This window comes from Oncorhynchus tshawytscha, linkage group LG04, assembly GCF_018296145.1.
Source record: "Oncorhynchus tshawytscha isolate Ot180627B linkage group LG04, Otsh_v2.0, whole genome shotgun sequence".
In the NCBI taxonomy this organism is placed as follows: domain Eukaryota; kingdom Metazoa; phylum Chordata; class Actinopteri; order Salmoniformes; family Salmonidae; genus Oncorhynchus; species Oncorhynchus tshawytscha.
In genome coordinates this window covers 31,280,818-31,295,224 of record NC_056432.1, presented here as the reverse complement: position 1 = coordinate 31,295,224, position 14,407 = coordinate 31,280,818, and the positions used below count along the sequence as shown (strand labels likewise).

The window sequence follows — 14,407 nt, the reverse complement described above, 5'->3', positions numbered from 1 at the left end:
ACATATTGACTGGCTGTCTTCCTGCCTTACTGCCTGGCACGCGGACACAGCACTCTAATCATCCTGTGGTCCATGTCTGTCTTCCTTGGCCACATCCTCTGCTCGGGAATCAGGGAACCAGGGGGACCTGGAGGACAGAGCTTTATACACAGATCATCCATTAGTGCTATTGTACCTGTCAACGTGTCGCCATCTGAAGTTCAATCTAAAAACTCCCACCCTGCTGGGAGACTTAGACATCAGCGTTATGTCTGCAACTACTGATGCGTGGTACTGAATTTGCAATAATACAGTGAATACAAGGTATTCTGAGACCAGTGAGTGCTGTGTGCCTGGCACTCTGTCTGGGCAATCTCTCTCTGCTCTGTCTAAACTTTAAAGAAGGAATGTTTAAAAGGACTGGTGTTTTGGTTTTTTCACGATACTAAATCTTTTGTTTTTCCTGAGAGAACTGAGTTTCAGTGGAAATTCCACTGCAAGGCTAAAATCTCTGAACGGTGCAATGATCCAAGCTTTTAACGACAATAGAGAGATTTGGGGGCCGTGAGAGAAGTCCCATAGGAACATGTACATTTAAATAATAGCCGAGCGAATGAGGGAAATGGACAATGTTCTCTAAAAGGAGCTGAATCCTGAGGAAAATGTAAAGAAGAAAGAGGGCGAGCTTCGCCCCCCTCACCGTGCCCGTCTCTGCTGCTTCTAGTTCATTTATAGCACACTGGATTAAGGCAGGTTTACGGTTTGCTGTTGGAACAGAATATCACCGAGGTGGGAGTTGGAATAGCTACGCCTGGCAACCGCTGCCTGGCTTGGGGAGCTGTGCAGTCACTATTATATAGTCAGTCAATACATTAGAACAAAACCTTTGTGTTTGGTTGCCATGGGTACAGTTACGAGGTTGTCATAGGGGGCTCTTAATTATTTGAGTTGTTTCGGTGGGTGGTGATGGGAGGGAAGGGTGTTTTAAGCCTTTTTTAATACGCCTCGCTTGCCTTCATCTGCTCTCATGTACAGATCAACTCCCCGTCCGTAGAACAAATACAGTGCTGTGGACTGATGGAGCACCAACAGGCCCCAGAGCTACAACGAGTAGCTTGGCTGGTGTTGTGGGCAGAGTGGGCAGAGTTGGGGGCTGAGTTCCAAATGGCATCCTATTCCCTATAAGATGCATTACTTTTGACCAGGGCCCATAGTAGTAGTGCACTACATAGGGAATTGGGTGGCATTTGGGGCTCAGCTCATGTCACATATCCAGGGTAATGAGCCAGGCCAGAGTACATGGTTCACTGGCCAAGAATTCCCCCAGTATTTTGTTGTTGCGGGGTGTCTTGGTGCAGCAAACCACAGTGTGTGAAATAGCCTAGCTCACCACGGTTCTTACATGGGGTTTTAGATCAGTGTTCTTAGCTTGGAAGCAGATTTTTCATATTTCTCTCTTTCCTACTCTCACAGTTTTCTCTAGTATTCAAGCCAAGAGTGCAATGCAATACTTGCCTCTCACAGCACATGAGTACTGTGTATATTTACTGTGTTGTCAAATTCAGCTACTCTATTCCTCAACTGGTGGAAAGTATGTGGGGAGAGTATGTGGGGAGAGTATGTGTATGTATGGAGGTCAGTAAGCAGGTCTATTCCTGGGCCTGGGGAGAGTATGTGTATGTATGGAGGTCAGTAAGCAGGTCTATTCCTGGGCCTGGGGGAGAGTATGTGTATGTATGGAGGTCAGTAAGCAGGTCTATTCCTGGGCCTGGGGAGAGTATGTGTATGTATGGAGGTCAGTAAGCAGGTCTATTCCTGGGCCTGGGGAGAGTATGTGTATGTATGGAGGTCAGTAAGCAGGTCTATTCCTGGGCCTGGGGAGAGTATGTGTATGTATGGAGGTCAGTAAGCAGGTCTATTCCTGGGCCTGGGGAGAGTATGTGTATGTATGGAGGTCAGTAAGCAGGTCTATTCCTGGGCCCAGTTGTTTTTGGAGCCCTTGTTTGTCAGCCACTTGTAGCTGTGTGTTGGCTTAGAGGAGAGGGTTTTAATTGCTGTGTCGGGATGGGACAGGAGGAGGTCACAGACGGTCCTCTCCCTGCCACTCTAAATACACAACAGAGGAGATGAGGCGAGTGTGGTTTTACCCAGGCACTGTCAGCAGCACAGTGCTCCTGGTTTGAGAGAAGCATCTGCATTTCGACTGGGGTCACGAAACAGCGACATGAAAGGATGTATTTTTTATCGTTTTCCAGTGTTTTGTGTCTTAGTAAAAAAGTGATGGGTGGGAGTTGGTAATGTCAGCCTTTGCCTCATGTTTTTATTGGACATCTGTTACCTTCAAGCGGAGGAAATGTTGAAAAAGTGTCGGGCGGATTTGTGGTGCAGCCGATCACAACCGCATGCCGCCTCAAACCCAGCATGCTTCACTTCCCGAGATATGCCTGACGCTAATTTTAGCCATTTTACACAGACCGCAGCGTTGTTTGTTTTCGCAGCACCAATATAATTGTTTCCATTTTGCCATAAACTAACAATCTAAACCATTTTTTTTGGAGGGGGGTGGTGAATCTTTTTAAAACCATGTTTAGCCTTACATTTTCACATCTGTTTGTTATTTCAGAAGACTTTTATTTTCTTGCTCTATGAACCCACCCAGTTGTTGTTGTGGGCATCAGGTATCATGTTGTTGAGATGAAACTTGCTGAGAGGACTGAAACAGTGCTGAAGCAGATGTTAGGAAAGGAAAGGGATATTTTGGACAGTGGAATAAATAAAGTGGTCAGGCAGCAAGAGAGGGAGGTACTGTAGTCAGTACTCAGAGGTCAGAGGTCAGAGGGAGGTACTGTAGTCAGTACTCAGAGGTCAGAGGGAGGTACTGTAGTCAGTACTCAGAGGTCAGAGGGAGGTACTGTAGTCAGTACTCAGAGGTCAGAGGGAGGTACTGTAGTCAGTAGTCAGAGGGAGGTACTGTAGTCAGAGGTCAGAGGGAGGTACTGTAGTCAGTAGTCAGAGGTCAGAGGGTGGTACTGTAGTCAGTAGTCAGAGGGAGGTACTGTAGTCAGTAGTCAGTAGTCAAAGGGAGGTACTGTAGTCAGTAGTCAGAGGTCAGAGGGATGTACTGTAGTCAGAGGTCAGAGGGAGGTACTGTAGTCAGTAGTCAGAGGTCAGAGGGAGGTACTGTAGTCAGTGCTCAAAGGTCAGAGGGAGGTACTGTATTCAGTAGTCAGAGGTCAGAGGGAAAGTGAGGAGAGAGGGAGATGTGAAGCAGAGCTCATTGTTCCTGTATTCATTATAGTCATTATTATTTATGGGAGTGCCTTGGAGCAATTCTCAGCAGTGGGACTGCACTTCAGGATGGTACCCTACCCACAGACCAGGTTGATGGGAAATAATAAGCAATGGCTTAGAGAGGAAGGGGGAGGGGAGGGAAATTAGGCTGCCCTGTGTTGAGATGCGTCATCCTTGGGGGGGGCAGGAGGAGCAGCTCCTGTCTGGGACAGGGAGTGGGGAGGAGAGATATAAAACCTCCTCTTGCTGTGTAAGATTAGAGGTCTGTCTGTGTACACATCTGGCCACATGAGCTGATAGCTCTGATCTGAGAACAGAGGCCAGTGCTACACTACTATAGGAACCATTGAGGAAGAATGCTCTCATTCACCCTGCCTCCTACCGTGTGTGTGTGTGTGTGTGTGTGTGTGTGTGTGTGTGTGTGTGTGTGTGTGTGTGTGTGTGTGTGTGTGTGTGTGTGTGTGTGTGTGTGTGTGTGTGTTATGGGACCACAAGGGCCTGGCCTTCTCTGTTGAGGAACTGGTGTGGGTTAGTGCCACCCTGCTGAGTCTGTCGGTACCTGCTCTGTGCAGGCCAGTTAACAGCTCATCTGGAATCAGAACACACGGGTATGTTCAAGAGGAAGACAATAGAATTCAGTCAGTAACTGCAGCCACACAGGTTACCACACTACGCTGAGAGGCCATGCATGCCAAGTGTTTGTTAAATAATCCAGGGAGTCTGAGTCTGTTCTCAGATCCATTAGTGATTCAGGTCTAGCCTAGTGGAGGTGGAGGGAGGGAGGGGGGGGTCTGACTGCAGACCAGGGCTCTCCTGTCTGTCTGCCTCCCGGCCTGCTGGTGTGTTGACTGATGAAGTGAGATGTGTCTGTAGGAGGTGAGAGCTCCTCCCGCCCCTTCCCTGACCCCCCACCACTCCAACCCTCACCTCAGAGTCCTACAGGCGACGTCTGGTTTCAGTTGCAGTTTGGCTGGCCCAACACCACTGCAACAGGTCTGCTCACAACAGCCATAGCAGTGTGTGTTTGTGTGTGTAGCCAAATATGTGAGTGTAAAGACTCCCTCAGCTCCCCCCACCCTTACACCTGCCCACAGGAACCCAGTGGGTACTGCAGTGTGAGAAGAGAGTGTGTGTCGACGCACCACTGCAGGCTGAGGTCAGGTGTCGATGGGGTGTGGCAGTTCCTCTGCAAAAGAAAGGAAATAAGGAAGGCCGTCCCTCCCTCTCAGCAAATCACCTAATAAAAGTAAAGCTGGAATCCTGGGAAAGCATAATACACTGGGGTACAGGCAGGTTTGTGTTGGCCCATTGAGGATGAGCCCAGGTCCCAACGCAGCCTGGGAGATGGAAGGAGGGAGACACAGAGAGAACTGGATGAGCCCGGGTCCCAACGCAGCCTGGGAGATGGAAGGAGGGAGACACAGAGAGAACTGGATGAGCCCGGGTCCCAACGCAGCCTGGGAGATGGAAGGAGGGAGACACAGAGAGAACTGGATGAGCCCGGGTCCCAACGCAGCCTGGGAGATGGAAGGAGGGAGACACAGAGAGAACTGGATGAGCCCGGGTCCCAACGCAGCCTGGGAGATGGAAGGTGGGAGACACAGAGAGAACTGGATGAGCCCGGGTCCCAACGCAGCCTGGGAGATGGAAGGAGGGAGACACAGAGAGAACTGGATGAGCCCGGGTCCCAACGCAGCCTGGGAGATGGAAGGAGGGAGACACAGAGAGAACTGGATGAGCCCGGGTCCCAACGCAGCCTGGGAGATGGAAGGAGGGAGACACAGAGAGAACTGGATGAGCCCGGGTCCCAACGCAGCCTGGGAGATGGAAGGAGGGAGACACAGAGAGAACTGGATGAGCATCACCCCAATTTGTTATCATATGTAATTTTAGGTCAAAATAATAGACTATGGAAACTGCTGGATATAAAGCATATTTGTAGGATCAGAGGGTTGTCTAATAGTAGTGATTCTACAGAAGTGTCCATATCTTTGTCCACATGCAGCAGTGGTCTTTAGTCTTCCTGAAGGCTTAAGCAGCATTGTGACAGAGACAAACTCAGTGGCCTGGCTGGTCAGCAGCACCTGGTCACTAATTGTGTTGTAGTGCTGAGCTCAGCTCTCTGAGCAGACAGAGATGGATCAGATCAGGAGGACTCCCCTCCCCTCCCCTGCTCTCCCCTGCCCTGCCCTCCCCTCACCTCCCATCCCATCCCCTGCACCCCCTCCCCATGACCCTCCCCCTCCCTTGCTCCCCCCTCCCCCCTCCCCTCCCCCCTCCCCTCCCCTCCCCTCCCCTCCCCCCCCCCCTCCCCTCTCTCCTCTCCTCTCCTCTCCTCTCCTCTCCTCTCCTCTCCTCTCCTCTCCTCTCCTCTCCTCTCCTCTCCTCTCCCTCTCCTCTCCTCTCCTCTCCTCTCCTCTCCTCTCTCTCTCCCCTGCCCTGCCCTGCCCTGCCCTCGCCTCCCCTCCCCTCCCCTCCCCTTCCCTCCCCTCCCCTCCCCTGCCCTGCCCTGCCATCCCCTGCACCCCCTCCCCTGACCTCCCTTGCCCTGCACCCTCCTCCCCTGCCCTGCACCCCCCTCCCCCCTGACCTCCCCTCCCATCCCCTGCACCCCCTCCCCTGCCCTGAACCCCCTCCCCTACCTCCCCTCCCCTGCCCTGCACCCCCTCCCCTCCCCTGCCCTGCACCCCCTCCCCTGACCTCCCCTCCAATCCCCTGCACCCCCTCCCCTCCCCTGAACCCCCTCCCCTGACCTCCCCTGCCCTGCCCTGCACCCCCCACCCTCCCCTGCCCTGCACCCCCTCCCCTCCCCTGCCCTGCACCCCCTCGCCTCCCCTGCCCTGCACCCCCTCCCCTGACCTCCCCTCCCCTGCCCTTTGTTGACTGGATGGTTTGTGTGTCCACAGCTGCCCCCACTTCCTCAGATCCCATACCTCCCCATGGGAACCTCTAGCTCTAAGATAAACCAGTCTTATGAAACTCAAGCAAAAGGAGGAGGGGGGGGGGGGCAGCCAGAGCCTCAGTCAGTGACATGTCACAGGGTTCATTCTCAGGTCTGACTGGTGAAATCACAGAGCTTCACTTCACACCTCGTTTTTGATTCAACTCCAGCAAGGCCACCACCGAGACGAGATGTGTGTGAGCTTGCATAAAGTCAACCGTCAATCATTACAGACCATATGAAACAAAGAGACGCTTTAGCCATTGAAGTACCTCCACAAGACAGGCCTTCCTGGCAGAAACCAGCACAAGGACTGTGTATGTCTGCACAGTGCTACTTATCTTACATCCATATGAAAGAGAGAATAAATAAACCAGGGCAAATAATGAGCTGAGGAGAGGGAGCACGGATGGGCTCTGTAGATAGAGAGGAAGGGGGAAGCGTGCTCTCTGGGCTGACTGAGCACTCTGCAGGATGGTCTGGTTTGTTTTCACTGGTAGTATTACTGGAGGACTGACCTTGGACCATTAATAATACTGCAGGCAGAGGAGAGGAGAACAAAAAGAGCCTATGGAAAATGACTACACACACACGCAAACACACGCAAACACACGCGTGCACACACCAGCCTGCTGGTTGGTTAAACATTGTTCTCCTCTCTGAGTGTGATGGCTCCCAGCCCCTCTCCCTCTGACCGTGTGCTGGCAGGGGCCTCCTCCGGACTGCCACAGAGGGCCCTCAGGGGCATGCTTAAAGGGTGGTGAAGGGGGTTATTTGGGTAAACCCAGTCACAGAGGGGGAACGTGTTATGCTTTTTGGAAGCTTGTCAGCAAGAATGCCAAGACCCCGTCCCCTGCTCCTAGCGCCAGTACACATACTGTATGTACTTTATACTTCTTCATATGAGATAGACATTGAACACAAATAAAGGAGGTATGAGTGAGACTCACCATTTATCTGCCCTATCAAGTAGGAAAAGCATCCAACCCTACTACTGCCACATAGTCTGTCTGTCTGTCTGTCTGTCTGTCTGTCTGTCTGTCTGTCTGTCTGTCTGTCTGTCTGTCTGTCTGTCTGTCTGTCTGTCTGTCTGTCTGTCTGTCTGTCTGTCTGTCTGTCTGTCTGTCTGTCTGTCTGTCTGTCTGTCTGTCTGTCTGTCTGTCTGTCTGTCTGTCTGTCTGTCTGTCTGTCTGTCTGTCTGTCTGTCTGTCTGTCTGTCTGTCTGTCTGTCTGTCTGTGTGTGTGTGTGTGTGTGTGTGTGTGTGTGTGTGTGTGTGTGTGTGTGTGTCATACATTATTTCTGTGGCTATGTGAAAGTTGTGACACACACACACACATACACACACATAGGTTTTAGGTAACCCTGACACTGCAGTGGTGTGACCTTCGCTCCTCTCTCTCTTTATCCTGAGAGGGTTGCACTAGGCAGTCCAGGCCAGTGGGGAGGAAATGACTTGTCAGTGTGTTTGTAAACAGTGGAAAACTCCCCTTGTGCTGTGCTGTGCTGTGCAGTGTGTCCTATCCTGTCAGCCCCAGAGCCTGGAACCAGACACAGAGACAGAGCTGATGTCAGGATGACCTCTACCCTCTCCTCTCTCCACAGGGGTCTCCTCTAATGAAGAGTTCTGATTCAATCACTGATTACAGCCCAGAGCAGCGCAGGGTCAAGGGCCAAATGCACTCGCACGTCTCTTTGACCCCCTCTAGTGGGCCAATTAGCTGAGATACAGAGAGAGACACAGAGATAAAGAGAGAGACACAGAGAGAGAGACAGAGAGAGAGAGTGGACACACTGAACCATGTCTGTCAGGGGCCAGTCATTAGCCCTGACATTATTACTATCTGCCCAAATGAATGGATCCCAATCAGCACATCTAAGTCAACACACACCAATCCCCGCACACGCACACACATGCACACACACCCTGGTTAACAGACACTGTCTATGGGGATATAGAGGAATATAGTTTTCTTGTTATCCTGTGATTTCTAAAACTTGAGACATGGAGAGACAGAGTGAATAGAAGAGAGAGTAAGAGAATGGAAGTTAGGCGGTTGGGGTGGGGTACGGTTGTCTGTGTGCAAAGCCAGCAGAATGTTTTATCAATGTGTTTGAGTGTGGGTGGAGGGAACTTGGCACTTGAATGGTCTATAGTCTAGAGGAGAAAAGAGGTGCTGTCTGTCAGAGAAGAGAGGGACGCTGGGTTAGAGGTGCCTTCAGTGCGTTCTGGTGCAGGGGTATATTTTCAATTCCCGAGCCCATTTGAAATCGGACACAGCTATTATTACGAGCCGGTCTCCATAGGAAACTTCTATTGAGTCCCCCCCACCACACACACACACTCACACACACACTCATAGAAAGACATGGAGCAGAACAGAGTGTGTTTAGTCCCCGATCGAAGTTCGACACATTTTTACATTCTTACTGAAATGGAAGAAGACATGGCTCATAGCAGTTTTTCTTTACACATTCCTTTGAACATACCAATACTTTACAGTCTCAGCTCTAACATTGTTTCATTTCCACATGCACTATTAGTAACCCGCTGAGAAAGCCTTACAACCCAAAACATAGAAAATCAAAACCACAAAGGTTGAGGGAAAGTGCCTGGAGCAGGATCCATTTACACAAAGCCTTTTCACACTGTTCTTTTCCTTTTCTCCTTCTCTCTCTTTATGCACATTGACTCTTTCTGTTAGGGCTCTCCTTTGTCCTCTCTCTCCCACTCACTCTCACCAAACTCTAAACAGAACATGAACTCTCTGTTCCGTGTCTGTCTGTGCTGTCTCCGACAAGCATCTGTAGCGCATAGGATATATTACAGTATGTGTGGCTGACTGTGAGTGTTTGACAGAGAGAGATTGAGTGAGCTCTTGGAGGAGTATAATCGTCTCCTCTCCCTGCCCCTGAAAGGGTTGCAGGTGCTATTCCCAGGCTATGTTGGGCAGTGGCTTGCAGTGTGTTTGGCTCCAGCCAGCTGACTCTGAGAGGAGAGGAGATGTTGGCTGTCCTCTAACGAGGTGCTAAGCCCAGGCTCTTCTTTTTGTCAGGAGCACCTGGGTCATACAGACGGAACCACACAGTCTAGGACTTCACAAAGGTCTGCCCATTCAAAACATCCCCAACCCGCAGGACCACAAACTCACACACTTCATCAAGTAAAGGAAGGACAGAACATCGAGCTCAGAGCTGAAATGGCTCATTCTCCTAATACAAGGCAGCTATTGTTTGTCTAACTCACTCTCTCCCAGGCATTGTGTTTTTATACTCAATAAAATCATGCCAGAATGAAAGCAGTTTATTGTGTGTGAATTTGATACAATTGCAGAATATGATGTTTATGGGTGGGACTTTGGAGAGCAGAAGGCATGCTGTGGGCCTTTCGTGTCTGATCTGGCACCATCCCTTTCCATCCCTCTCCCTCGTGGCCCTCACCGGCTGGGTCTCTGCCCACCATGACTGTGGTGTTGGTGAGGTCACCTGGTGGAGAGGGGCCCTGTCTCCTTACTGTCACAGGACACCAGAGAGTTATTGTACGGGGCTTTCAGAGCAAATGCCAGATCATTTGAAATGACAAGAGAATGTTGGCTCCACTGAGCATTCAGAAATGGAGTGAAAATGCTTTTTTTTGAGGAGGGGGGGGGTACTTGTTTTCTTTTTCTGTTGATTGAGTTGTGTAATGAAGTTCTGTTGCCTGGAAGCCTCGCTGCTCATCAGTGCCATTTGCATGACTGACTATGTGCCTCATAACGGAATGACGTCTGTATGACCTCACTGTGTGGTCCATCGATCTGACTCCACTTCATCCTCCTCTTCCTCTGCAGAGTCAGGAAACCAGCTGGTGGCTCAGGAGGCGGTGAGGAAGCCGTCTACTCTCCGCCGGCCACCTGCCCAGGCCCGCACAGGAACAGGGGAGCAGCTCTCCACCAGTAAGAACCAGGACCCTAACACTCTCTTACACAGTACTATAACACCTGGAATCATATTTCTCTCTTGAATATCGTCAGACTCAGAACACCTGGGATTTCATTTCTCTCCTTTACACTGTTTCTGTTTTAATACTCAGGCCCCATGTTTCTCAAATTCCCTGAAGTACATTTTAGAAGCGCTTTTTGCAGATATCGATACTTGTCCACATATAATATCTGTCTCTTTCTCCATTCTCCAGATTGCCTCAACTGTAGTCGAATCACAGCCCTGACAGACAGACTCAGCTCACTGGAGGCAAAGGTACAGGGGTGACTCCTCTACTGGAGAATGTGCTGCAGTGAGAGACTACACCGTCTCTCATCATAAACAACAGTGTTGGAGTCCATTTGAAAGGCATTGGCGTTACTCTCTAAATTTCTCTCTTTCTCTCTCTTCACCATTTTATCCCACTAGGTCCAGGTGCTGTCCTCTCCCGCCTCCGCTTCGCACCGCCACCTACAGGGTAAAGGAGGATCGGCACGGGAATCTTCCTCACAGATGGTGGATCCACAAACCAAAGGAGCCCCTGGCGAGCAGGGACCCATAGGTATGTACAAGTCTCCTATGCCCATGTATGGGCAGGTTTGAGGAGCAACCATAATTGCCTATTATTTTGAGTGGAGTGGTTATGTTTGATAATTGAGTAGGAAATCACTCGGCACATGCCATAATTCTTTCTCCATTGCCTCTCTACCTGCTCTCCTCCCCTCATATCCTATTTCCTCTGTCGCTGAGAGAGAGATGGAGACACACACACACACACACACACAATCATTTCTTCTTTGACTAGTCAGAGTCCAGTTGTCTGCACTGCTCACTTTCAGGGTTCTGTGGGAAGGAGGGAGGGATGGTGTGTGGAAAGTGAACAGTTTAGGGCATGAAAGCCCTCTCCTTCCCTGGAGCTCAGCCTAGCCTTGGCTGCAGCTGAAAAGAGAAGGTGCTCTGCTGCTGTACTCTCAAAAGACCTTTCAATAGTGTATCAACTTCCATCCAATTACATTGAAATCTGTTTTAGCTAAAGGCTTCCAGGTTAAGATCATCACTGGCCTTCTAAGGCCTGTTGAAGAATGTAAATGCCCCATTATGGGCACCCTAACACACAGTCAATGTCTTACTGGTTTAGAGAGAGAAGGACATTATCTGTTTGGTATAGGTGTTTAGTTCCCCTACAATATTAGAGCTATGGCAGCTGCTCTGCCACCTCCATCTAGTGACCCTTCACCTCAGGAAGCACTCAACCTCTAGTCCATTTATCCACACAAGGCAATGGACGACCCCTTTCTCTTCCTCTTTCCCCGGTCTGCTGTCTGACGTCTGTCTGTTTCCTCCCTATCACACAGGTCCACAGGGTGAAAGAGGCAGAGACGGTACCCCTGGACGAGATGGTAAGTTTGAGATGTTGTCAGCTCAGTCATTACTTTTTTTGTAACACAAAATATTGTGGCTGTATCAGTATGGCTACATGGTTACTGTCCCCTGTCTTTGCTCAGGGAAGCCAGGGTCTCAGGGACTGCCGGGACCCAGGGGCGAGGCTGGGGTGAGGGGCCCCTCGGGGACCCCAGGATCTAAGGGGGCCCCAGGACCAGTGGGTAAGATACTTACTGTAACTAGATGATGGCAGACTGTATGATTTAATTAAACAACCACTGATTTCACTGTAAGATTTCATAAGCCTCCAAATTTGTGACAGTCATTCCTTTTGGCTGAAGTATGATAATAACAGACCGTAATCAGTATGAATGATTGCAGTTTCATGAATACCACATGAAGATAATTCCATGTTTACAGTTGATCAAGCAGGGTGCACCGATGTCAAACAAGACGATGACACTGTTTGTCAATAAATGCGCATGTTGTGAAGATCATTGTGGGCACAGAAGGATTGTATGCATACCCACCCAATTAACCCATTGTCTCTGACAAAACTATGACAATACTCTCACTAGGCCATCCCAAACAAGAACCCTGAGTGTTGCTCACTTTGAGACCTGAAACAATTGTGGAAAAGTCCCTCAGAACTATCTCAACGAACTGCAACAAACTGCATCTTGACGTCCTGCATCAGAGTGTTTGTGTTTCTGTGAAACCACTCGGCCATTCCATAAACCTATGCTGTAGTCCATGAAAAACACAGCTGTTCCTCAGTGGACAGCACGGTGATAACTTCGACTTTTCAAACATTCAGCATGGTTTCCAGCAGGCTGCCAAAATATTTGTCCTCAGACTACACAAAACTCCCCTATGGCTCGGGAACACTCGCTGTTGTTCCTGCCTGCTGACCAACCAGAGTTGTTCGTTCAACAACATAAAGAAAGCAAAAGTCTTATATTTGAGGCTAAATGGTTACGGACAAATAATAAATAACAGTCGCGAAACAAGAAATCCCCGGGCATCCCCAGGCAGTTACAAGTTTAATGATAATAAAATAAATCAAGTTTGTCATAACGTGTTGTAGCTGGCGGCGGTGGTTCCTCTCCGTGTGGAACATTTAGACAGTGTGTGTCCTTCCCTCCGAGGGATATATGAACCCTGCTCTGTGCCTACTGCTGCCGGATAGGCATGAGAGGTAGAGCAAATGTTCAACTACAAAACCCCTTTCGGAGAAGCACCATGTGAATCCAATCTGAAATGAACATGAGCTGTGTATACAAGTCCTGTCTCCTTATGCCTTCCATATGTCTACGGTGTTGTTGTTTTCCCTATCTCCATTATATTATGTGTATTCTCAGAGTGCACGAGAGTTTCTATCCAAAACGATGTTCTCTCTCCACATGCAGAATTCTTCCTGTCCGTTGCACGTAAGACAAATGTTACCATTGACGAGAATGTGTTTGATGTAACCTGAGCGTTATGAGAGCGTGTTCGGTGGCGATAGGTCCAGGGGGGTACGGTGTAGGTGTAAGGGAACGTAATGAACTCAGGAGGGGTGACAACACAGTAAAGACCGATTCAATGAGACTCAAGGGGAGATTGAATGACATTAACAGGGGGCTGCTACTTTTCTGCAGGGAGGGAAGCAGTGTGAGGTTGGGGTTGGAGCGTGTGCAGCCCTGCATTGTTGTGTTTTGGGTTGTTTTTCTCTTAATCAGCGCACAGAAAGGACATGTTTCCTGTATAGAAGAACTAGGATTCCCTAACACACACACACACACATACACATGCAAGAGCACACACACTTTTACTGACACATTGACACCGTAGCCCACAGCCGAATTAGGGCCCCATTACTCTGCAGGAAAAATAGAGCCTTGTTTGCCCTAACATCATGGGAACACACAGACTCTGGAGAGGCCACTTTGACTACCCAGCTGTGCTACTATACTGCTGACCAAGGGTCATGGACCTTCAGGTAGGGTTGAGCTAGTGCAGAACCACAACGCAGTCAGTTACAAATTAAACAATATTATGCCAAGTTATTCATAGTTGATAATACAATAATTGTAAAACCTCCAGAGCCTTATTCAAGGTCACAAGACAAGGAGATAGATTAATAGATGAGGGTTATGTGTGCTTGCGCTTTGGGGATGGGGAGGTCAGGGGTCATGTTGAGCACAGCATTACCTCAGGAAAGTGCAAACAATGAGGTCAGATGTTGTGGTTGGGAGGTGAAGCACTTTGTTTGGGTTTGTGGATGGAACAGCCCAATCCAGCTGGGCCACAGGGACAAGTCACATCTCAGCTTTTCTTTCTCGACCTCTTTTCAACAAAAGGAGAAGTCGTTGTGGGAGGGAGAGAGAAACATTGGCTGGCTTGTCGGGACAAGTTATATATACACACACACACACGTGCACAACGGCGCATGCTCCCACACTCCGGCTCGTGCAGACGCAGGCAGAATGTAATTTATTGAGCAATAGTCCGCTAATACGCTCCGGCTTTAATGGTGTTTATTTGAGCTTTCTCAAGTCTCCCTTTGAGCTCCCAGCACACGGCCATTAAGAGGCCTCCTCCTGTTAATTACAGCTGAACACCAGTCAGTCTCTCAGCCCCCCTCTCCTCTCCTCTCCTGCTCCTGCTGATATTAGCCTGCCTCGCACAACCGCCAAGCACTGAAACTTAATACACCATGCAGCGCTTGCTGTCTCTCCCGCACTCTCCCTCCCTTTACATTCTCTACTATATATCGTATTGCTCTGTACCCATCACCTTAATTATAGGTTCACCAGCGTTCCCCTGCCACTGCTATGCATGCCAGGAAAGGCAACACAGGGTGAAACCTCTTC

The 14,407-nt window shown here is 49.6% G+C and overlaps 1 protein-coding gene across 7 annotated transcripts in view; it reads left to right on the top strand.

Annotated features, from left to right (window-relative positions):
- The window catches only part of LOC112248528 (EMI domain-containing protein 1), a 62,637-nt gene that overhangs the window by 37,373 nt on the left and 10,857 nt on the right, over positions 1–14,407 (top strand). For all 7 annotated transcript variants that reach the window (XR_006083221.1, XR_006083222.1, XM_024417642.1 and 4 more), the window contains 5 exons: positions 10,040–10,144; positions 10,384–10,445; positions 10,599–10,731; positions 11,525–11,569; positions 11,675–11,773. Coding sequence is in view for 5 of the 7 variants with exons in the window: in XM_024417642.1 (XP_024273410.1) it covers positions 10,040–10,144; positions 10,384–10,445; positions 10,599–10,731; positions 11,525–11,569; positions 11,675–11,773 (444 nt within the window). In the remaining 2 variants the exon portion in view is untranslated. The remainder of the gene's footprint in view (positions 1–10,039; positions 10,145–10,383; positions 10,446–10,598; positions 10,732–11,524; positions 11,570–11,674; positions 11,774–14,407) is intronic.